The sequence below is a fragment of the Paroedura picta genome, chromosome 5, assembly GCF_049243985.1.
Source record: "Paroedura picta isolate Pp20150507F chromosome 5, Ppicta_v3.0, whole genome shotgun sequence".
NCBI classification, from domain to species: Eukaryota; Metazoa; Chordata; class Lepidosauria; order Squamata; family Gekkonidae; genus Paroedura; species Paroedura picta.
The window spans coordinates 105,178,241-105,201,655 of NC_135373.1; the positions used below are offsets into that span (position 1 = coordinate 105,178,241).

The 23,415-nt window shown below is 43.4% G+C and overlaps 1 protein-coding gene across 3 annotated transcripts in view; it reads right to left on the reverse strand.

Annotated features, from left to right (window-relative positions):
- ABTB3 (ankyrin repeat and BTB domain containing 3) overlaps nt 1–23,415 on the reverse strand; it is a 241,559-nt gene that overhangs the window by 53,714 nt on the left and 164,430 nt on the right. For all 3 annotated transcript variants that reach the window (XM_077339675.1, XM_077339674.1, XM_077339677.1), the window contains exons 3-4: nt 20,129–20,333; nt 53–205 (exon numbers count right to left, since the gene is read on the reverse strand). In XM_077339675.1, coding sequence (XP_077195790.1) covers nt 53–205; nt 20,129–20,333 — 358 coding nt within the window. The remainder of the gene's footprint in view (nt 1–52; nt 206–20,128; nt 20,334–23,415) is intronic.

Sequence of the window (23,415 nt, forward strand, 5' to 3'; positions counted from 1 at the left end):
ATAACTGAACTGACACATTATGGAATCATAGTATTTCTTTGCACTGACTTACTTCAACTGTCGAGGTTCACAGTCAACTCCCGGCAGCAAGAGTCTGGCTGCTTGCCGTACGTCGTCGCTATCCACAGAGAAGCTGCGGCGATGCCCTGCGTGAGCCAGTGCCACTCTTATCCATTCCATCAGAGGTGGCAGCACTATGAAAGGCCTACAAAAAGCAAAGCAGAAGAAGCTGTTTCACCTCTGTCCTTAAACACACACACACACACACACACTCAAGCCGTGACTTTACAGTTCCTTTCCCAGTGGGCTTCCCCGAAACGGCAAATCCCAAACCTTTTCTCACCGTTCTGTGAGTGTTCTTTTCTGGTTTATAGGTGTTTCCTTTGGGGTTTGCAAAGCTTGCTGTCAGTCATAAAACCCAGGGACCACAAAAATAGCTACTGATGGTTTAAAAAATTAAATTAAATTAACAACAACAACACAGGAGAGCCTAGCCAGCACTCTTTCTCCAGCTAGGGATGAGGGTATCCGAGAAACAGGAGACCATTCCTTCCTTGCCTCAAATTCAAGAGAAGCTTAAAAACCACAGGATGAAACGTTTGCAATTTTTCACAGGAACACTGAACCTACATCTGTCTGAAAGGGGGGAAATCAGTATTGATTGATTGATTGATTATTTATTACGGTCATTGACCAGCATCAAAGTATCTACAGACCACATATATTATTAGGAAATCAGTATTGTAAACCTTTGGAGTTGCCAGTGTTTATTTACTTAATTTATACCCACTCTTTTCTCCCCAACGGGGATCTAAGGTGGCTTACATCATTCTCCTTTCCTCCATTTTATCCTCACCCCAAGCCTGTGAGGCGGGTTAGGCTGAGCATGTGTGACTGGCTCATTTTGCATTTTACAATGAGAAATCTTGATGATAATTTATAATAACCGAAAGGCAGTAAACAAAATTATTGTGCTTTCCACAATATTGAGGTATCCAGCTTGGTGTAGTGGTTAGGAGACTGGACTTCTAATCTGGCAAGCTGGGTTTGATTCCCCGCTCCCCCACATGCAGCCAGCTGGGTGACCTTGGTCTAGTCACAGCACTGATCGAGCATTAATATCAGGGCTCTCTCAGCCCCACTTACCTCACAGGATGCCTGTTGTGGGGAGAAGAAAGGGAAGGCGATTCAGGTAGAGAAAAGCGGCATATAAAAACCAACTTTTCTTCTATGATCTATCAAGGTATCCTATATCAGTCAAAAATATAGAGTTCTGTATTTTCATCTCTATGAGCCTCTTGTGGTGAAGGGTGGTAAGGCAGCTGACATGCTGTCTGAAATTCTGACCATGAGGCTGGGAGTTCAACCCCAGCAGCCAACTCAAGGTTAACTCAGCCTTCCATCCTTCCGAGGTGGGTAAAATGAGTACACAGCTTGCTGTGGGGTAAAACGATAATGACTGGGGAAAGGAAAGGCAAACCACCCTGTATTGAATCTCCCAAGAAAACGCTAGAGGGCATCACCCCAAGGGTCAGACATGACTCGGTGCTTGCACAGGGGATACTTTTACCTTTACCTTTATTTTCATCCACAGAGCAGAAGATTCTAGAACTGTGTTCCCCAACCTTTCAGCCTGTGAGCACCTTTGGTGGGGGTTCATGAGCAACACCCTCCAAACAGGCAGCTGTAGAAAGTGAACTACTGTTGTACATCTGTATTTACTAAGATGAAGGATTTTAACTAGTGAGGTTACTACTGGAATAAGCTATTTCTGCTTGAGAGGTTAGGTGAAAAGTCATCCTTGGAGAAGGAAAGACAGAAAACGCAACTCTGATGTGCGTTGCTCTACTCAAAGGAAGGAGAGAAACATCTTGCCCTGCCTCTGGCTCATATGAGTGTGGCAATGTACCAGTCATGAGGGAAATGTATGCGTATTCTTCATTCCTGTCAATATTTTAGAATTTTCTTCCCTGTGGTCTGTGTGGAAGCTGTTCAGAAGTCAGGACCATACCGAAACCTTTGCGTTCACCCAGTTGTAATACAATATTTTATAGATCTTGGGGAGGGGTGAACAGGGCTGGGCTTTATTTATTTATAATTTCAACGCTAGCCTGATCAGCACAGCAACTGGAAATCCAAACATCTCCTGAAATTTCATTTGGGTAGGGTGTACACAAGACACATTCCACAACAAATTCTGTTCATTAGTCCACTAAGCCTTGTAAACCCTGAAGGACTCAGGCAGCAATCCTAAACACATCTACTCAGGGCCGGATTTACATGAAAAGAGGCCCTAGGCTATTCCACTTATGTCGCCCTTTCACCTTCCATTTTTAAGTTTGTAAATTACATGAGAGGTAATAAAATGTATCATAACTGTGATATATATCACTATGTTAAATGAAACATGTTGTGATTGGTGTAATAGTGTAATTTTAATTTTGCAAACAATTTGAATATAGGCCCCTATTGATCTTAAGACCCTAGGCTGAAGCCTAGTTAGCCTATAGGAAAATCCGGCTCTGCATCTACTCATGTCTATTCAATGGGGCTTACTCCCAGAAAGTGTCCTTGGAAATCCATTGTCAGTTTCTTCTCAGATTTTCATTTAGACACTTCAAAATGTCCAGCCATCTCCTAGAATTCCTTTCATCAAGGTTTTGATGTTGAATCTCAAGGCTCTTCAGATTTTCTCCCTGTTCCACCCCTTTCTCCTTTGTATGAAAGCTCTTCGGTGCTTGGCTGAGTAGCCTGTCACACAGGTCCCTGTAAATAACTACTCAGACTCAAACTGACTATACCAGTTTTATGTGACCCAGCTGGCAACAAAAGAGCATCTTTTTGACAGAAGTGGATTCTGTCTCCCTGTTCCAAGCAGGAGTACATTTCTCTCTTTTACAAAGCCATCTCTGAAAAAGAAATGGAGACACAAGCTGCCTGATGCAATCTTCTTTGTACTTTGTATTGGAGAAGGCTCCTCATCTACATGAGCTGGAGTTGGGGGGAACTGCTGAGTTCTACAGAAATATGTTATCAGATTGTGGCATTATATATTATATATGAGGAGCCTCTTGTGGCGCAGAGTGGTAAGGCAGCTGTCTGAAAGCTTTGCCCATAAGGCTGGGAGTTCAATCCCAGCAGCCGGCTCAAGGTTGACTCAGCCTTCCATCCTTCCGAGGTCGGTAAAATGAGGACCCAGCTTGCTGGGGGGTAAACGGTAATGACTGGGGAAGGCACTGGCAAACCACCCCATATTGAGTCTGCCATGAAAACGCTAGAGGGCATCACCCCAAGGGTCAGACATGACTCGGTGCTTGCACAGGGGATACCTTTACCTTTACCTTATATTATATATTAAGAGTGATCAAAACAATTCCATGAGACATTTCCCTCAGGTATTTGCATACTGATTTCTCCAGAAGATGTGATGGCAAGGGGGATCTCCTCGCAGTTCAGAATACTTCCTCTATGTGATTGTGATTGTACACCACCCAAAGTGACAGTGGCATGTAGGCAATGCAGAGGCATTACCTACATTTGTAAAACTGGAGCAAAGAGCTCACTAATACGACAGGTGCGGAAGCCAATATGATAACAAGCCGTGTATTTTTAGGCTATTTTTAAGTGCTGAAAACTGGTTACTTCCAACCCACCACAGCGATGGCTCTTGTTTAAGGTGGCGATCTCCAGGTTTGGAAATTCCTGGAGATTTTGGGGTGGAGCTTTGGGATGGCAGGGTTTGGAGACAGGAGAGACTTAAGCAGGATATAATGCCACAGAGTTCACCTACAAAGTAGCCATTTTCTTCAGAACTGGTTATCTCTGTCATCTGGAAACCAGCTGAAATTCTAGATGATCCCCAGGCCCCACTTGGAGGCTGGCAACCCTACTCTCGTTCCAGTGTATTAGCTGAGCTTATGTGACACCAATATTACACTGACTGATAGTCAAAGGATCAGTTATACTTTCATAAACAAAGTGTGACTTTTTGACAATTTCTCCCAACTTGCCACCTACTGGCCTGTCTATCACCACTTCACGCTAAGGATGAACAGCTTCTAAGGTCTTTGTGCAATGTGCAGACTGGCCGTATCAGTTTAAAAAGACTGTTTCATAAACCCCTTAATTTAGACTGGCAGTGGTTCTGCTCAATGCTGGAAGAGCACCTTTAGCAACATATTCCCTAAATGCTTTAAAAAAAACTTGCTGGAAACATGGTACTGAAAAAGTTTGGTGGATTACAGAAACATTGATTAGTATGCATGCTTGTGGCCAAAGACAGACAGGCCCTGTTTGGTAGAATCTTTAGACTGCAGAGCCTAAGACTTTCATAAATGATAGATGGACACGCAAAGAGAACAGGGCTTTTGCTTTGGGAATGAAGGAGAAAAGCAAAGAATAAAATAAACATCATCTAGGTATAAAAGGTAGTCCTAAAGATTCCAAAATCTTAACATTTTATTATCCCAGCTGGGACAACAGAGAAAGGGCAGGGGGAAACACGCTAGAATCAAAAGAGGTGAGTAAACAAGATACTTAAAGTTGAAAATAGTATTCTTTTTTTAACACACAGAGGCACTGGTTGTTTAAATGGCAAGACCACCGATTGAACACTTCCTATGGCAGCATTCATGACAAGCCACAATATTCATGTAAAAGTTCTCAAATTGGGCAGCACCCCTTGGGGGTCTATGGACATACGAAAAAGGTCCAAGGAATCATATGATCTCTAGATAACCCTTCACCAGCCAAGACTATGGTAGTTTGAATGTCATGCTGGCAGAAAATCCTCACAGCAGCCCAACGTGATTCAGAAAGAAGAGTGGGTGCTTTCCTGAGTTTGATCATTAAACAGGGCTTTGGAAACGCCTTGTTCTAGCCCTCCTCTAATGGGTACCCTCTTCTAGATGCCTCACACACAACATCAGGCCACACTCACATTTGCAGTTTGCATGGTAGCCTGTGAAACAGATGCTGATGCCTGTTGGGACTGCAGAATGCAGTGTGAGTTTGTGTTGCGTGTGTGGGGGGGGATATTAATTCAAAATGCTTGAAAAAGTCATAGCACCAAGCATTCTCCTCTTGAAAAGAAGAGAACATAATATTTGTAAGCATGGCCTTGCTGGACTGGACCAGCAAAAACAAGTCCAGCATCCATACTATAAGCAGCCTTCCCTCTGCCACACCCCCTTCAACTCTCTGGAAAAGCTAACCACATGAGGAAGGGAGAAAAAACTTATATCTATTTGCTCTCCCCACACTATTCCTGACTGTACATCTTTCTCTGTCATTTCTTTTTTCCCTGATTACAATGGCCCAACTGCCCTAATAGGTCTTTTTAGGGATGATGCTCCAACCCCTTGTTCATTTATAGGCATAAGGTAAGAAAAGACAATAGTTTCAATTCAGCACAGCCGTTCTCCTGACTTTGCCTGCAGATATCATAGGCTGGATTTCCTGCCAAGCCGTAACTGTCAGAGGACTTTGCCCAGTTTAGCCTCAGGCCTGTCAGTTCCCAGGTGAATCCTTTATTTGCAAGCTTTGAATTTCCCTTCTATGCAGGGCAACATCCATCCCTTTTTTTTTTTAAAGGGCCAGAAGCAAACCTCCTTCCTCCCCCCACTGCAACATTTCTACATATAAAATGGAAATTGTTCTGTAGTTTTTGAAGCATGCAAAAGCTCGATGGGGTTACTCTAAAATAAGTAAAAGTACCTTCCTAATGAGGCATGAAGTAATAGACTTTTGCAGACCTGAATGGGAAATTTTAGTTACAGACTTTCTAAAAAGGATGGTGAACACAGGCCTGCACTGCCGATTATCCACCAAACTAAAAGTAGCCCACTCCCCACTGTGAGTTTAACAGGCTACATTTGCTGCATGCTTGGATACTGCAAAGACCGGGTAGACATGTACAGGGGAGTGTTAAGGTACTGGGCAGTTGCCACAAATGGCTTATGGGCTTCACTCTGCCAGACAGGCCACACATTGTGCCTGAAACAGATCATCTGATTAAGAAACTGGCTTTATGCATTATCAGAATATATAGCAAAAGGATATTCAAGAGTCAAGGATTTCTTTAATTGTCTACATCATTTCGTCTTAAAAAAATTAACGAAGGCTAAATTGAAGTATACCTCTAATCCGCTAAAGATTACCTTCTCGCTATATTGTTGGAAAATAGCATGCAGCATTAGTGGCACACATAATTGGTTTCTCTTCACTGCATAAGAAAAGTTGTAACTGGGAAAGTCCAGCTGCTTCAAATGACTGCGAGAGTGTGTTTTTAAAGCCTCTGTATTAATTGGGAGTTGTCCCCTCCTGTGCACACTGCAAGAGGCAGAGAACACAAGACCAGTATACATCATGAACACTCCACAGTAAGCACCACCCACTGAGGGAGTAAGAAAGGGTCCTTGTATTTAAAGGCATGTGCTTTTCTGGTTTCCTCTACTTCGAGATTATAGCCTGAATCTCTATACAGGAAGTATCCTCAGAGTCCAGGGCTCTCTTTTGGTTTCACAGGAATGGATGGGAAAAATTACCTTGTTCTTGGCAGCAAATCCTTCAAAATTCACTACACAAGCCTTCGAGTGATTTGTGTTCCATGTGGATCAACTGCCATTTTGATTTTCTACCTCAGACGCCAAAATTACGATCTAGTTCAATAGGTGAACAGGTATCAGGATGCAAAGACTCAGAGAACAAAGAAGGGAATATGTCAAGTCTTCTCTCCTGAGACCAGTCTCACTCACACACACCACAAAATCAGAAATGTGAACCTTAACAATCTGATTAGTGCAAGCACACCAATTTTTTTGATGCACTGTGAATGGTAAATATGTTTCCAATGGCCGAAATATTTTTGTACCAAATTGATAACATATTATCTGGCCTTCATAATAGTTTTAAAAAGCTGATTTCCCCGTTTTGCTCTGCTGTTCCTTATAATTACATTTGGTCTGCTTCATTGGTTTTGAGGTTTTAGGTTTGTTTTTATCCATTTCAGACCCAAGGGACATGACAGCACAGTTTTAAACATTTCTAGTTGCGAATCTGCTAGTCTCACTTGTAGTTTAGACCTTATGATAAGTCACCAACAATGCACTCCTAAACAGAGTTACACCATTCAAAACCCACTGACTCAGTAGACTCTGAAGAGTACAATTCTGCTTAGGACTGCACTGCAAGAGAACCCTTCTTTATTTAGTTAAAAGTGGCTTATCTTGGATTGTAATAAATGCACCTGATGATGAAAAGTGCAATGTAAATTTTAAAGGAATTAAAATAAAATCAACTTACTAATATTATTTAATTAATTAATTTATATACCACCCTCCCCTATGGCTTATACCTCCTCCTTAATGACACACAAGAGCCCTGAGCACAAAACTCCTAGATCTCAGAAGTTAAGCAGGGCAGACTCCAGCTAGTACTCAGATAGGACACCTCCAAGGATTTGGACAGAGTTCCTTCAAGGAACACTAGGTGCCATGACACTTAGAACCTTTATGCCCAACAGCTGCTATGAGGGGCAGCTGCCGGCTTCTTGTGGAGGGGTAGCATGCCCCGCCACTTCCCAAGAATGTATGAGGGAAGGACTGCCCTGACGTGTATGCACATGCATGCTGGGGCTGGAAGTGCCCATTGCGCCATGCGGCAGTGGCGATGGCAGTGGGGGGGGGGGAGTGGGGACACTAGGGGCTCACCGCACAATGGTGGGAGAGCAGCATGCTGCTATCCCACCATCGTGGGAGTGGGAAAACACCCCATTTGACTCTGCACCACCACAAATCTGACAGGGGAATTTGGTGTCCTTGCAGAGATATCGTAAGTTGGAGGGAGGCTAGCCTGGCAGGGCTGCAGATGGTGACCACAGTAACACAGGGAACATGGAAGTACCTGCATTCCCTTACCATGGGCCATTCAAGGCCCTGATTCGGGCCAGGGCTGTGAGTCATTTGGGATAGCAGCAATGTCACGCATAATCGGGGATTGGCCCCGCTGCCCTGTTACTGCCAGCCTTTCCACCCTGTGTATAATGCAAAATCACATTTGAACATGCCTTGCCTGGCTCACAGACTACCCTAGTCCTCCTGGCAGATGGTTAGAATGGATGGCTGGATGGCTGGATGGCCAGACAGACAGAACCCCTCTGCACATTCAGTCAGTGCACAGAAAGGACACATGTGCTTGCCCCTCCACACCTTCATTGGCCTCTCAGAATGTTGCGGTCATCTGGAGGCAGAATTCATGTAAGCTCTCCTTCAGTTACAAGGAGGGAAGACATGCGTGGATACTGCCTCCATGTGTTTGCACCATGCCGATGAGCCTGCAATCCCCTACACTTCCACCTTTGAATTGGATCAAAATAGTTTTAAAGAGAAGAACCCCAGGAAATCAGTGAATCATGTTCAGAATTAGCATAATGTCATGTTGATGTTCCATTTAATTAAGGGACTACATGAATTTCATGCAGGGGGAAAATCCCTGTTCCCAGTTAGAGATTCAAAATCTCTTTCCTATTTTATGACTTTGCAGGCTAATAACAATTTTGTAGGACTGCAGAAAGAAATAGGTTGCTAGAAAAATAAAACAAATGTCGTACAGAAATCTCATAAAATATTTTTTATTGCACCCGAAAGAGTATATTTTTTAAAAGGTGGAAGAATTATTTATATTTTTGTTTTTTTAAAAATCAAACCTTTAGGACACGCATGCATTTGCGCTATTCAGCAAGTAATATTAAGCTACCAAAAGGAATGGCTGAACTGTGTGGAATAAAATTTCCTAACTAGAAATTGCACCCTGTGCTTGTAAAAACCAGCTAATCATCCTACATGATATAGACAAAAGGCTTTAATGCCATGGTCTAAAAGAAGGGTTTTCACCCCACTGTTATCGTTTCCCATACTCAGTTTGATGATGAGATCTGGAGAGCCAGCAATAAGTTCCAGAAAACTTGCAAGCTGATTTGTATGGTCTTAATAACTGGTTTTGGGCGTTGAGAATTTGTTTCGGACCAATAATGCTACCTGGAACCTCTCTCCCTCTCTGTTTCCATGCAGGCCTTTGAAGCAGATCTGCTTGCCTTAAAAGAAGCCGCCCATTCTAAAATGGAAAGTTGAATGTATCATTCGGAAGCACTGTGAGTCAACTAGATACATGCCACCTCCAGGAGTAGCCAGTGCTTTTAACAGAAAGGAAGGTAAAGGTTTATTGTTCTTGGTCATACCATTCCGAGTTTTGTTCTGGATCTTCCACACAGTTGTAAATAAATAGTTTCTTTCTAAGCACAGAACTGTGTCTCTGGTTCCAATAACACATTAATAATACCCACAGATATTATTTTCAACCTATTCTAGGCATCTATCCCCCCTTCAAGGATCGCTGCCTTGTTGTGGCAAGGGGGCTTGCGTAGTTCAGTGAAGCTATGAGCTATACCGTGCAGGGGCACCCAAGACGGACAGGTCATAGCTGAGAGCTCTGACAAAAGGTGATCCACTGGAGAAGGAAATGGCAAACCACTCCAGTATCTTTGCCATGAAAACTCTATGGACAGTTCCAATAGGCATAACGATATGACGCTGGAAGATGAGCCCCTCAGGTCGGAAGGTGTCCAATATGCTACTGGGGATGAGCAGACGGCTAGTACGAGTAGCGCCAGAATGAATGAAGCGACTGGGCCAAAGCCGAAAGGACGCTCAGTTGTGGAAGTAACTGGTGGCGAAAAGACAGTCCGATGCTGTAAAGATTTTTATTCCATAGGAACCTGGAACGTCAGATCCATGAATCAAGGCAAGCTGGACGTGGTCAAACAAGAAATGACAAGACTGAACATCGACATTTTAGGAATCAGTGAACTAAAATGGACAGGAATGGGTGAATTTAATTCAGATGACCATCAGGTATACTACTGTGGACAAGAATCTCGCAGAAGAAATGGAGTAGCCTTCATAATCAATAAGAGAGTAGGAAAAGCAGTCTTGGGATACAATCCCCAAAATGACAGAATGATCTCAGTTCGAATCCAAGGCAAACCATTCAACATCACAGTGATCCAGGTCTATGCCCCAACCACTGCTGCGGAAGAGGATGAAGTTAATCAGTTCTATGAAGCCCTACAACACCTTCTAGAAGCAACGCCAAAAAATGATGTGCTTATCATCATGGGGGACTGGAATGCTAAAGTAGGAAGCCATAAGATAACCGGGATAACAGGCAAGTTTGGCCTTGGAGTACAAAATGAAGCAGGGCACAGGCTGGTAGAATTTTGTCAAGAGAATACAATGGTCATAGCAAACACTCTTTTCCAACAACCCAAGAGACGACTCTACACATGGACATCACCAGACGGTCAACACAGAAATCAGATTGACTATGTGCTCTGCAGCCAAAGATGGAAAAGTTCTATCCAGTCAATAAAAACAAGACCAGGAGCTGATTGTGGTTCAGATCATGAGCTTCTTGTTGCAAAATTTAGGCTTAAATTGAAGAAAGTAGGGAAAAGCACTAGGCCACTCAGGTATGAACTAAATCATATCCCCGAAGAATACACAGTAGAGGTGACAAATAGATTTAAGGAATTAGATCTGATAGATAGAGTGCCTGAAGAACTATGGACGGAGGTTCGCAATATTGTACAAGAGGTAGCAACTAAAACCATCCCAAAGAAAAAGAAATGCAAGAAATCAAAATGGCTGTCTGAGGAAACTTTACAAATAGCTAAGGAGAGAAGGGAAGTGAAAGGCAAGGGAGAAAGAGAAAGATACACCCAATTGAATGCAGAATTCCAGAGAAAAGCTAGAAGAGATAAGAATGCCTTCTTAAATGAACAGTGCAAACAAATAGAAGAAAACAATAGAATGGGGAGGACCAGAGATCTTTTCAAGAAAATTGGAGATATGAAGAGAACGTTTCATGCAAAGTTGGGTATGATAAGGGACCAAAATGGTAGGGACCTCACAGAAGCAGAAGAGATTAAACAAAGGTGGCAAAATTATACAGAACAACTATACAAGAGCGAGCTTAACATCCCTGATAACCACAATGGGGTAGTTACTGACCTGGAGCCAGACATCCTGGAATGTGAAGTCAAATATGCCTTAGGAAGTCTGAGCAACAATAAAGCTAGTGGTGGTGACAGCATTCCAGTTGAACTATTCAAAATCTTAAAGGACGATGCAGTAAAAGTGCTACACTCAATATGCCAGCAAATTTGGAAAACTCAACAATGGCCACATGATTGGAAAAGGTCAGTTTACATTCCAATCCCAAAGAAGGGCAATGCCAAAGAATGTTCAAACTACCGCACCATTGCACTCATTTCTCATGCTAGCAAAGTTATGCTCAAAATCCTACAAGCTAGGCTCCGGCAATATGTGGACCGAGAACTTCCAGAAGTACAGGCAGGATTTCGAAGAGGCAGAGGAACTAGAGATCAAATTGCCAACATACGCTGGATCATGGAGAAAGCTAGGGAGTACCAGAAGAACGTCTACTTCTGCTTCATTGACTATGCTAAAGCCTTTGATTGTGTGGAGCACAACAAATTGTGGCAAGTTCTTAAAGAGATGGGAATACCAGAGCATCTTATTTGTCTCTTGAGAAATGTATATGCAGGTCAAGAAGCAACAGTGAGAACTGAACATGGAATCACTGACTGGTTCAAAATTGAGAAAGGAGTTCGGCAAGGCTGTATACTGTCGCCTTGCCTGTTTAACTTGTATGCGGAGCACATAATGAGAAATGCGGGATTAGAGGAGTCACAAATTGGGATCAAGATTGCAGGGAGAAATATCAACAACCTCAGATATGCAGATGATACCACTCTAATGGCAGAAAGTGAAGAGGAACTAAAGAGCCTGTTGATGCGGGTGAAGGAGGAGAGTGCAAAAGTTGGCTTGAAACTCAACATCAAGAAAACAAAGATCATGGCATCTGGCCCTCTCAATTCCTGGCAAATAGATGGGGAAGAAATGGAGATAGTGACAGATTTTATTTTCCTGGGCTCCAAGATCACTGCAGATGGGGACTGCAGCAAAGAAATTAAAAGACGCTTGCTCCTGGGGAGGAAAGCTATGGCAAATCTAGACAGCATCCTAAAAAGCAGAGACATCACCTTACCAACAAAAATGCGTTTAGTCAAGGCTATGGTATTCCCAGTTGCAATGTATGGCTGCGAAAGTTGGACCATAAGGAAGGCCGAGCGTCAAAGAATTGAGGCTTTTGAACTCTGGTGCTGGAGAAGACTCTTGCGAGTCCCTTGGACTGCAAGGCGAACAAACCGGTCAGTCCTAGAGGAGATCAGTCCTGCCTGCTCCTTAGAAGGCCAGATCCTGAAGATGAAACTCAAATACTTTGGCCACCTCATGAGAAGGAAGGACTCCCTGGAGAAGAGCCTAATGCTGGGAGCGATTGAGGGCAAAAGAAGAAGGGGACGACAGAGAATGAGGTGGCTGGATGGAATCACTGAAGCAGTAGGTGCAAGCTTAAATGGACTCCGGGGAATGGTAGAGGACAGGAAGGCCTGGAGGATCATTGTCCATGGGGTCGCGATGGGTCGGACACGACTTCGCACATAACAACAACAAAAGGCATCTATCACTGGTAGTGCAGCTAACCTTACTCCCAAATTTAAGAGACTAAATCAATCTTACATACCTGCCCTTGATAAAAGAAAGAAAGAAAGAAAGAAAGAAAGAAAGAAAGAAAGAAAGAAAGAAAGAAAGAAAGAAAGAAAGAAAGAAAGAAAGAAAGAAAGAAAGAAAGAAAGAAAGAAAGAAAGAAAGAAAGAAAGAAAGGGTACAACAATCCCTTGGGGGGATCTAGCTATCCACAGCACTTATTTCCACTTCTAGTACTTCCAACCCAGCTCTGTTCTCATGCCAGTGGTCACCTCGAATATTGTCATTCTTAATATGACCACAGGCTGGTCCAAAGCAACCGCCATCACATTTGAGCTGAGACCAGGAGGATTCTTCACTGCAGCGGCTACTGCAGTAATCCAATTACCCCAACATTCTTCATCTCTCAGCCTTTAGACTTTAGGTATCAAAACCAAAGTAAAAGGGATTATATATTTAAAACCCAGGGGGATTCAAATCTTTTGATAGAAATGCAATGCAGCATATTTAAGAGCTATGTTTTTGGAGAAGATGGGGGTAATCTCGGGAAAGATGGGATGTCATAGGAATTTGTGTGGCTACTCAAGAAATTTTATAATCAAGAAATGTCTGTCCTATGGGGGGGGGGAAGTGGATCTGAAATAATGTACATTCCCTAGCACTGTGCATGCTCTAGAAAAGGTAAGGAAGGTACATCAATAAGCGCTTTACATTCAGTTTCATGCAGGGTATATACATTTTGAAATGCCACAGTGGGGAGAAGGAGATCCTCATGCCCCCATGACAAAATCCTCAGCAGGAACGGACCAGTATAGCTTTTTTCAAAGTAAAAATCCAGGCTCTAAAATGGCGCCACATCCTTGTGGCAGACTTGAGGATGTGGTATCATCTAGTTTGACCCTAACAGTGGGCTCCAAACACCACTTAATGGGAGTAAACCCTATTAGACTTCAGGACGATTCTTAGTAAACCTGTTTGGGATTGTTCTCGGAAATAACCAGCTTGCTAAACCTTAATCTTTGGGGAGAATGCTGGATAACTGAGCTCCACAAAAAGGGTTTAGGGCGTGCTGTGCAGCCCTCATATAGCATGTGACAGTTAAGCAGCAGCACCAACACCTCCTGAGACATTTTCTATAATACCATTTGCAATTTAATATAATGTGAGCAGCTGTGAATAAATCCAAATATTGGAAAGCACTGAATGAAAAAAAAAAAGATGTTCAGTCCACAGATGGTGTTACGTATTTTGCTGTCAATTTTAAGACCCTGCGTGTTTTCTTAAGCAACGTTCAAATGGTAAAATTGGAAAATTTTGCTCCAACCATCGGGTACAGCTTGAGGAGGGCAGGATTTGGAGAGAGGAGGGATATCCTCATAGCACAATGCTATAAAGTCCACTCTCAAAGCAACCATTTCTCCATGGGAACTGATCTCTGTCATCTGTAGATCTGTTGTGGTAGCGGATGATCTTCAGGCCCCACCTGGAGATCGGTAACCCTAAATATAACCAAATGAGCTGTTCAGAGCTTATAAACCAGGACTGGCCAAACTGTGGACATCTGGAGAGCCACAGGTTGGCCACCCAATCTGAACTATAGTAAGTAACTAAGACCTGAGGACTTTAAATGTGCTGGGAAATTGAGTTTCATGTACAGCAGAGGATGATCCACAGAGTAAAAACTCTTATATGGAAAATTATGATAGTTAAATGTGTGTCGGAGCTGAGGTCAAGATGAAGGAGCAGTGTGTGGGCTGTTCTAAAACATCGAATGGTAGGAGAGGGAGATTTGTGCAAAAAATCCCCACACCTATTCCTATAGGCCCTTAGGACAGGGCTAGTCAACCTGTGGTCCTCCAGATGTCCATGGACTACAATTCCCATGAGCCCCTGCCAGCAATGCTGGCAGGGGCTCATGGGAATTGTAGTCCATGGACATCTGGAGGACCACAGGTTGACTAGCCCTGCCTTAGGAAACATCAGAATCCAGAAAACCAATCTGTGAGTCGAAGAACTTTGGAATTATTGGTCTCATAGCTTTCAGGCTAAGGCAACATCCACCCACAAACTTATTAACTTTTTCTTTTCTTTTCTTTGAAACTATGTTTGCCAATGCTGTTACACTGAAAATCATCCTTGTGCAGTTTCGTGGGGGTAAGTGGCAAAGAAACTTCTTTGGGATTTAATTGTGAATGTATTTACTCCCCCTTCTTATCTCCCTCCTGCTGGAAACGTGGACCCTTAATAGCGGCTAGAGGGCACGGAACTAACCAACTGACAAATTTATTCTGAACAATTTGGGTCTGGAATATAGTTAATTTAAAATAATCCTTTTGCGGTTGTTTTTGGTTTTTCGGAGATTATTAGAGGAGATAACAGGAGACCGCGAGAAGCCACAGAGCTGTCTATGTCCAACTCTCGAAAGACAACTGAGTCTGCCTAGAGAGTCAGAAAGTAACATAAGAGTGGGTCTTTTCAGAGGACCCAGATGAGCCATTGAAGTGCTCTCTGTCTTATACAGCGGCCTAGACTGACCAGATTTGCATACCTACAGCGTCTTTTCTTTCCTTTTCCACTGTGCTTTAATCACGACTACGTTTGAATTACAAAAGTGATTGGGCACTTTTAAGTCACTGCGTGGGTGCCAGGAGCAAGAATTGCAATAATTAGGGGTAGTCAACCTGTGGTCCTCCAGATGTTCATGAACTAAAATTCCCATGAGCCCCTGCCAGCAAACGCTGGCAGGGGCTCATGGGAATTGTAGTCCATGAACATCTGGAGGACCACAGGTCGAGTACCCCTGGTTTAGAAGCAATGTATGTGTGTATGTGTGTACGTGTGAGGGAGAAAGTGACAGAAAGAGATATGCTTTTCTAATGGTGCTGAACTGTGACAGTGCAACACTAATATGGATTTGTAGAAAATTTGGCCAAAGCTCATGAACTTCGGCAGATTGTGAGTGCGTGGACAGGAAGGGATGTGCCAGTGTTTGTCTCTTGTGACCGTTCCTTGAATACCCAGGGAATTGCTAATCGCCACTGTGGGATGGCAGGTGAATTTCCTCCAGGCCAGGCTGGATTCTGGAGATTTTTGGTGGAGAGATCACTTGGGCATGAAATTGGGGTCACTGTGAGTGGGCAGGTAAGTTGTGAATTCCTGCATTGCACAGGGGGGTGAACTAGATGACTCTGGAGGCCTCTTCCAACTCTATGATTCTATGATTCTACATAACTATGTATATATTTCTCTCAAAGGACTACCAGCTAGAATCACATTCCCCTTCCCCAACACAGCACTAGCTGCGCAACTAAAACGATTAACCCAGTCTGACTAAAGTACATAGAAACCTTCACTCATATGAAGCAGTAGCTATATCTATTGCTATCATGCAGTATGGTGTCCCCTGGCTAGAGTTAGCAATAAAAAGTTAATGGCATTATTGATATTAAAAATGATCAGTTATATATACATTCCAACAACTTGCTGTGGTTATTTTAATGGGTCTGTGCACTTTTTAAACTCCTTACTGGCTTCTGCCCACCACCCTTAACTTTTGATCATATCCTCCCACCATTCATACTGTACATTAAAGGTTCAAGAAAAATTAAGGGGTTTTTCTTTGCCATAAAGATGGTGCTTGATCAACATTCAGCTCCCTTTCTACAGAAGAAACAAAAGTAAATAATTGAGGCTGAAAATGAAAAGGTGAGGCAGAGAACAGAGTAGGCAGAGATAAGCTCTCAGATCAATTAAGGCTTGACGGGGAAAGACAGCACAAGACAAGGAATTCTTTTATTTTATTTTCCCTCCAAGAGACAGGAACAGGGACAGAAAAAAGAGAAGCACAGAGTACTTTTAGGGCCAACAGAGCAACCAGAAATGTATTCTCAGGAAGATATTCACAGGGACCGTTTATGCACTGGGAGCTTGACTGCCCCAGCTCCCGTGCAAGAGCACAAATTGGGGGCGGATGAGGTGCACCAGGACAAATGCTCCCCCATGTGGGTGTAGGAAGTGGTGAGGCAACCTGCCACAACTAAAACTCCAGCCTGCAGCCTGGCATGAAACCTCCAGTGCATAAACGGTCAGGGAAAGAATCCTATACCATAGTTTGGCCAGCAATGAGGGTCTTTGACAATACAGTTCTTTCATAAAAGGCAAACAAAGAACTACTTGAAACACCATAAAAATTAGCAGTTAGAGAAACTGTTCTTTATGGGTCCTTAACAGAACTTCTAACCATCATTTCAGAAGTGTACAAGATAGCAGCACATTTGAGAAAGGAAATACGTACAAATGCACATCCTTTGATATACCGACTGACACAACTGGGGCTACATTAAAGGAAATGGTTTCAAGTGTAAAGCAGCCAGATACATCCTTTCATTTCAAGATAACTGCAAACAGATTGTGACGCAATGAGGAGGCAATGACACATATTAGGCTTCCCCCCCAGGAATCTGCTCATGGGGCATTACAATATTGTCTAGAGCAGTGGTTCTCAACCTTCCTAATGCTGCGACTCCCTCAGCTGGAGAGACATAGGTGTTGAAGTGACTTTGCTCCAGCCTGGCCTGATAAATAAAAATCAGTATTTGTCATGAAGGTCCTATGAAATAGAAGGCTTAAGTAGCCCAGAATTTTAAGTGGATTTAGTTTGAGAGTTCGCATACAAAGGGTTTACAAGAAAGTAGACAGTGAGACTTTGGGTAAATACAAGAAAAAGTAGGGTGGAACAAAAACTCCACACCTTAAATATACACTGATAGGTCTGGATTTTGTGAGACAAGCCATAGTGATGAAGAGGAACCTTTACATTCAGACAGAATAAACCTTTAGGAGTCAGTATCACTTTGAGGCCTTGACTTTTATACCCTGTTTGCTGGAACTTCAGGGCAGTTTGTTGGCCACTGTGTAAAAAAGGATGCTGATCACTGGTCTGATCCAGCAGAACTATTTGGTATACAGTAATGAATTTTGCCAAATTCTAGAGCAATGAAGTTGATGGGCTATAGAAGCATATATTGGACATAATTTGCTATAAAGTGAATCTGTAGCTCAGGGGATTTTTTCTTCTATCATAGGATGTGTTTCAAGTTTATTCTACTTAAGAATATATAAGCAAGGGGGTCCCACCTATGCCCTGATCTAGTTCTGATCACATCAAGCAATTTGCCCTCCACAAGTGAATAATCTCTATTCAAGCTCCACCACCATAAAATCTGTTTAGCTTTATTTATTTATTTTTGCAATAGGCCTGAAGAAAGAAAATCTCCACACACACCCGTGGGAAAGGACCAACTCTGTACGTAAGGAAAATATACTAGCAATCAATCATGCTTCAGAAATAATGACTTTCAATAGGGAATACCACTATTAGCCTCTTGGTGGAAATAAAAAGTGAAGAAAACTTTTCAAAACATAAATGGAAGCCACTTTAATGAATTTCTTTTGTGAGGCAATACAAGAGCTGGAAAAGTAAAGTAATTTCACATTACATAATTCAGTGCAGTGGTAATAGCTGGGCCTCTATAATATCCCTAGCACTTGAGATTTCGGGTATTACACACCCAAGCACATCTGATTAGGCTGCAGAAGGAACCTCTGTTCTTTCCAAAGTCAACCACAGGTTCCTGGAAAGAATACAGGAAGCTTACTCTGGCCTTTACCACATTACCACAGTTCCTAACGTGGCTTGCCAGTGAAAGAGAATTTGCCAGGATTTAAAGAAGAACAGACTTTCCTCTGGTTTTAATATGATCTCAGTTCCAACAGCTTCATTAATAGTAACTATTCAAGAAATAATGCACATAGTGGAATACCTGCGTTCAAAAGTGAGGTAACCGCTTACAAAGTTCAAAAACTAGTCTGATCGATTTTTTAATTACTCAGATTACCTCAAAAGCGCACAAATGACACAGAACTGGACCTTCCCCAAAGAGAGTCCTCTTGGAAAAGGGATAACCAAAACCCAGAATATATGCACACATTTAGTCAGCTGTATCCTCACAACTCTCTTTGTCAGTCCCTTCTCAAAGCTGCTGAGTCACAACTCAAAAGATGTTTTATAGATCTTGAACAGTGTCAAGGAAGTGGAAAGTGATCCAATTAGGTTTGTTTCTTCATTGTTCCTTCCCTGTGTGACTGAGGGTGAAGATTTCTGAAGAGACTGGAATGGGTGGGACAAGGGAGACAATTGCTTATACTTAAATAATTTATCATGCTAGGCCATTTTCGTTCAACAGCTCTCCCTATGTAGTTTTCTGTAGCCCTTTATTGTCCTCAAAAGCCTGCCTCAAAGAATACAGAATTCCTTCTCTTCTTGGCCCCAATTCTCACCATGTGAGGCCCTGAATACCTGAGAAACCACCTCTCTACCTATGCTCCCCAGAGAGCACTATGCTCCATTACCATCAACAAATTGGAGATCCTTGGCCCCAAGGAAGCTTGTCTGACCTCGACCAGAGCCACAGCTTTCTCTGTCCTGGCCTCCACCTGGTGGAACAAGCTCCCAGACAACATCAAACCCAATTCTACAGGGCCTGCTAACTGGAGCTCTCCCACCAGGCTTTTGGTCCAGACAAATGAACATATCCACCAACCAGAGCCCATAGTTCCTCCCATCATCAATTGCACCCACAGAGAAATAACTGAACCACAGTGCAGTAAAACTGTCTCAAATGATCAATTGTTGAATTGTTAAATTGTAAACCATTCTATTTTTGACTCAGGTTCCTATTGTTAAGGATGTCATATATTCAAATCAAGATGTCTGTTATATTGCACTGTTTCATGAATGTTCCAATAGAAACCACCCTGAGCCACAAGGGAAGGCGGTATATAAAAAACAAACAGTTTCATTGTTTCCTCTGAATGGTGACATGCCTTACCAGTGAGAATTCAACATGGTGTTACACAATATGCTCTACAGCTTGTTCATTACAAACTACAGTAGAGTCATTCCCCTGTTCCCCAAATTACAGGCACTGAAGCCTATTAAATTTGAAAAAAAACACATTTAAAACCAAACCTGTTAACCTACGAATGGAACCTCTAATTTTCCTTTCCAAAACACAGAACAGCCAAAAGAGGAAGAGAGCACGGCTAGGGGAGGGAGATCTCTCCAAAATACACATCTGGAAATAATCAGAGACATGCAGCCACTGGGTGTCACTTTTGATATATTCTGGGTCAGCCACAGAACACTTCATGGCAGGAAAAATTTATCCCAACAAGAAAAATATTATAATCAAAACAAATCGAATGGAGATATCTCCAGTGCCTAGTCTCTATTTGACCATTTCCGCACCGGAGGCTTCATGCTGGGCTGCAGGCTGGAGTTTGAGCTGGAGCAGTTTGCCTCTTCCTGCTCCTGCACAGGGGAGCATTTGGCCCAGCGTACCTCATCTGCCCCAGATTTGTGCTCCCAGTGCAGCAAATTTCCCAGTGCGGAAACAGTTTGATAATCAACCAGAAAATGCTGTTCATAGAACAGATCTTACCTTTCCGTCTGCAGGGTGACTTTGGAAGGCTCCACGTTTGGGTTCTCCCATTCCATCTGGGGGCAGTGCATAAAATAACAAAGTGTGTACAATGCCTCTGGTTCCCAATAAACTGATCCTGGCTTGTGATGCATAGGAGTGCTGTTGCTATGCTGCTTTGCACAGAGTGGCTGAAGGTGATGCATTGCTCGAGCCACCAAATCACCTGGGAAAGACCATTAGAGAATTAGAGTCATTGGTATGTCAATCATTGTCTTTGATTCTCAAACTCTGAAAGTTTTTTTTTTTTTGCAATCCTCAAACAAATAAAAGCAAACAACAAGAAGTTATTCTGCCCAATTTATTAAGAAGAGAACTTATTTCTGTTCTTTTCACACCAGTGATGAGATTTATAAAAGAAGCCACAGGATCGTACTGTGTCAAGGAATGAAAACACCCCCATAGCCAGAGCTACATTCTATGGATTTACCCAGGATTTACAGGATGTTCCCACATGAGTAATGAGGAGGAGTTCTGCAATAGCAGCGCCATGGTATGAGCTCTTTAAGGGCCCAGTTCTATCACTGCCAACAGCTTTCAGCAGCTTAGCCCAGCCACTAACACAAGCGGGGTAAAGAGACTAGATCCCATGGGACTTCAGGGGAATTGACTCAGTTTGTGCAGCCTCTGCACTATCCTCAAAAGGGTCTTAGAAGCAGGTCAGTAAAGAAGTGGCCTGCACTTTTTATATAGTCTGTGTGGGAGAGAAAGGGAGAGGGGGAATGAACCCCTCCCTAATGCTGAAGCTTTGTAAGTCCCAAGCACAGCAAAAGAGGGTGCAATGGACTAGGGTAGCAGTCCCCAACCTTATTCTGGTTGAGGACCGCCTCCGGGGTTGAGGGAGAGCTGCCGGCTCGGCCATGCGCATGCGCGTTTTCACCAGCAGGTGGGGCTAACACACATGCGCAGAGTAGCTGCGCATGCACATTTCCGCCAGCATGGGGCGCTAACGCGCATGTGTGGCATTTGCGTCCGCAGGCGTGCCGGAGGCCGTGCCTGCCTCTTCCCCCTCTCTCACAGCAGGAAGCTAGCTGGGCTGCGAGCTAGCTTTGGCGGCCGCTTCGCTTGGGGCCTGGCAAGCTTCTTGCAGCGGGGGGAGGGAGGCGTGGTTGCTAGCGGCCTGGTACTGGGCCATGGACTGGGGGTTGCTGACCCCTGGACTAGGGAACTGCTGAGAGCAGGAGGCACGGACACCACACTTGTGCATGGTGGGGCTGCTGAGCCCCTGGTGAGGGCAGGGTTGCTCTGTCCCAATTCCCATTGTCCACCACTGTTCTGAGGTTTATTTTACTTGGCAGTGGCATGTATGGCATTGCAGCACTTCTGGGAAAATCCTAAAAGGGCAATAGGGCAGTTCTAGGAATTGCCAGCAATTCCTAGAACCATCCTTCCTCACTTCCGAAACTGAAATCATCATGCCCATGACAGTGCTCCCCACCAGGAAGAAGAAAATTACATAAACTTCTTTTGGTCCCCAAGGGAAAGCTGTGTGTGCATGGGCATGCGGATGTGTATGCATGCATGTGCATGTGCATTCACACACATTTGTTTGCAGACCAAGACATAAAAGGAAAGTTTGAGGGAGCTTGGTCTGTTCAGCCTGCAGGGAAGACGACTAAGAGGTGATATGATAACCATCTTTAAATATTTGAAGGACTGTCATAGAGGAGATGGAGCAGAGTTGTTTTCTGTTGCCCCAGACGGTCGGACCAGAATCAATGGGTCAAAATTAATTTAAAAGAATTTTCAGCTAAACATCCGAAAGAAGTTCCTGCAGTTACAGTGGTTCCTCAGTGGAACAGGCTTCCTCAGGAGGTGGTGGGTTCTCCATCTTTGGAAGTTTTAAAGCAGAGGCTAGATAGCCATCTGACAGAAATGCTGATTTTATGAACTTAGGAAGATTGTAAGAAGGTGGACAGAAGGGATTGGGTAGGTGCTTGGCTCTTGTGGCCATTTCCTGCATTGTGCAGTGGGTTGGACTAGATGACCGCGGATATCCCTTCCAACTTTATGATTCTACTAGTTTCAAAGCCCCTTTATAAAAAGGGGTTTTGAAAGGGGAGAAGGCGTCAGACCGGCAGGGAGGGAACCCCCAGCAGCCGCGCTTCGCGCCTCTCGCCGCGTCAGTCCGGGAGCAACTGCGAGCCGCGCTGCGCGCGGTTCGCAGTTGCTCAGGCTGGGAATCGGAGGGACCAATCGGCAGGCGCAAAGCGCCTGCCGATTGGTCCCTCCGATTGTCTGTCGTGAGGAAGGGTCCAACCCGGACCCTTCCTCATCACGGACAAAGCCCACCTCTAGGGGGCTTAACGAATTATTTAGTCCGTGGCGCCACGGGCTGTTTAAAGATGATTCTATATTATCATCATATCCCCTACAAGTGCCCTATGTTCATGATATCCATATAGCAGATGGGTGGGGAAGCAACTTGCTTATGGCCACTGAGTGAATTTGTGGCTGAGATGAAATTTGAACAACTGGCTCCTGGATCCAGTTTTCTGCGTTGTGTTCTGTTTTTTGTTTGCTTTTGCTTCTTCATGCCCTTTCACTTAGAAAGAATCCATGAAGTCACAGTGTGATTTGTTAATTGCACATGCATAATTATATCTGTGCAAACTTAAAAGGACTCCAGGGAATGGTAGAGGACAGGAAGGCCTGGAGGATCATTGTCCATGGGGTCGCGATGGGTCGGACACGACTTCGCACATAACAACAACAACAACAACAATTATATCTGTGATGTCTGACCACAACCTGAGCAAAGTTTGAGTCCAGTGGCACATTTATGACCAACAAAGTTTTATTCGGAGTATAATAAGGTTTCACGTGCATGCATGCTACTTCAGACCACAATCTGCTAATGGTTAGCAATATTTACAAGGCTAGGCATACCTTGCAAATCCATAGGAGAATAGAAAGATGCATAACAGCTTTAAAAAAGAAGTTTCTAGCTTTTATGGCCATAAAAAAACCTTTGAATGCCTTTGTTTAAAGTATACAAGTTAGAAGGATGACAGAATAAAATTTGCAATAAAATGGGGCTGCGCTTCAGCAGTCTATATCACTCTCTGCCCCTTTCCATGATTAGCAATAACAGATTAAATAATGTAAAACAGGAAAAATGCAAACTAAATATTAACTTAAACAAAGAATGCATGAAGTCCCCATACATTTTGTTGCATGTATTAATTGGACATGCATAATTATTTATTTTTGTGTTGTCTGATCACAACCTGAACAAAGTTTGAGTC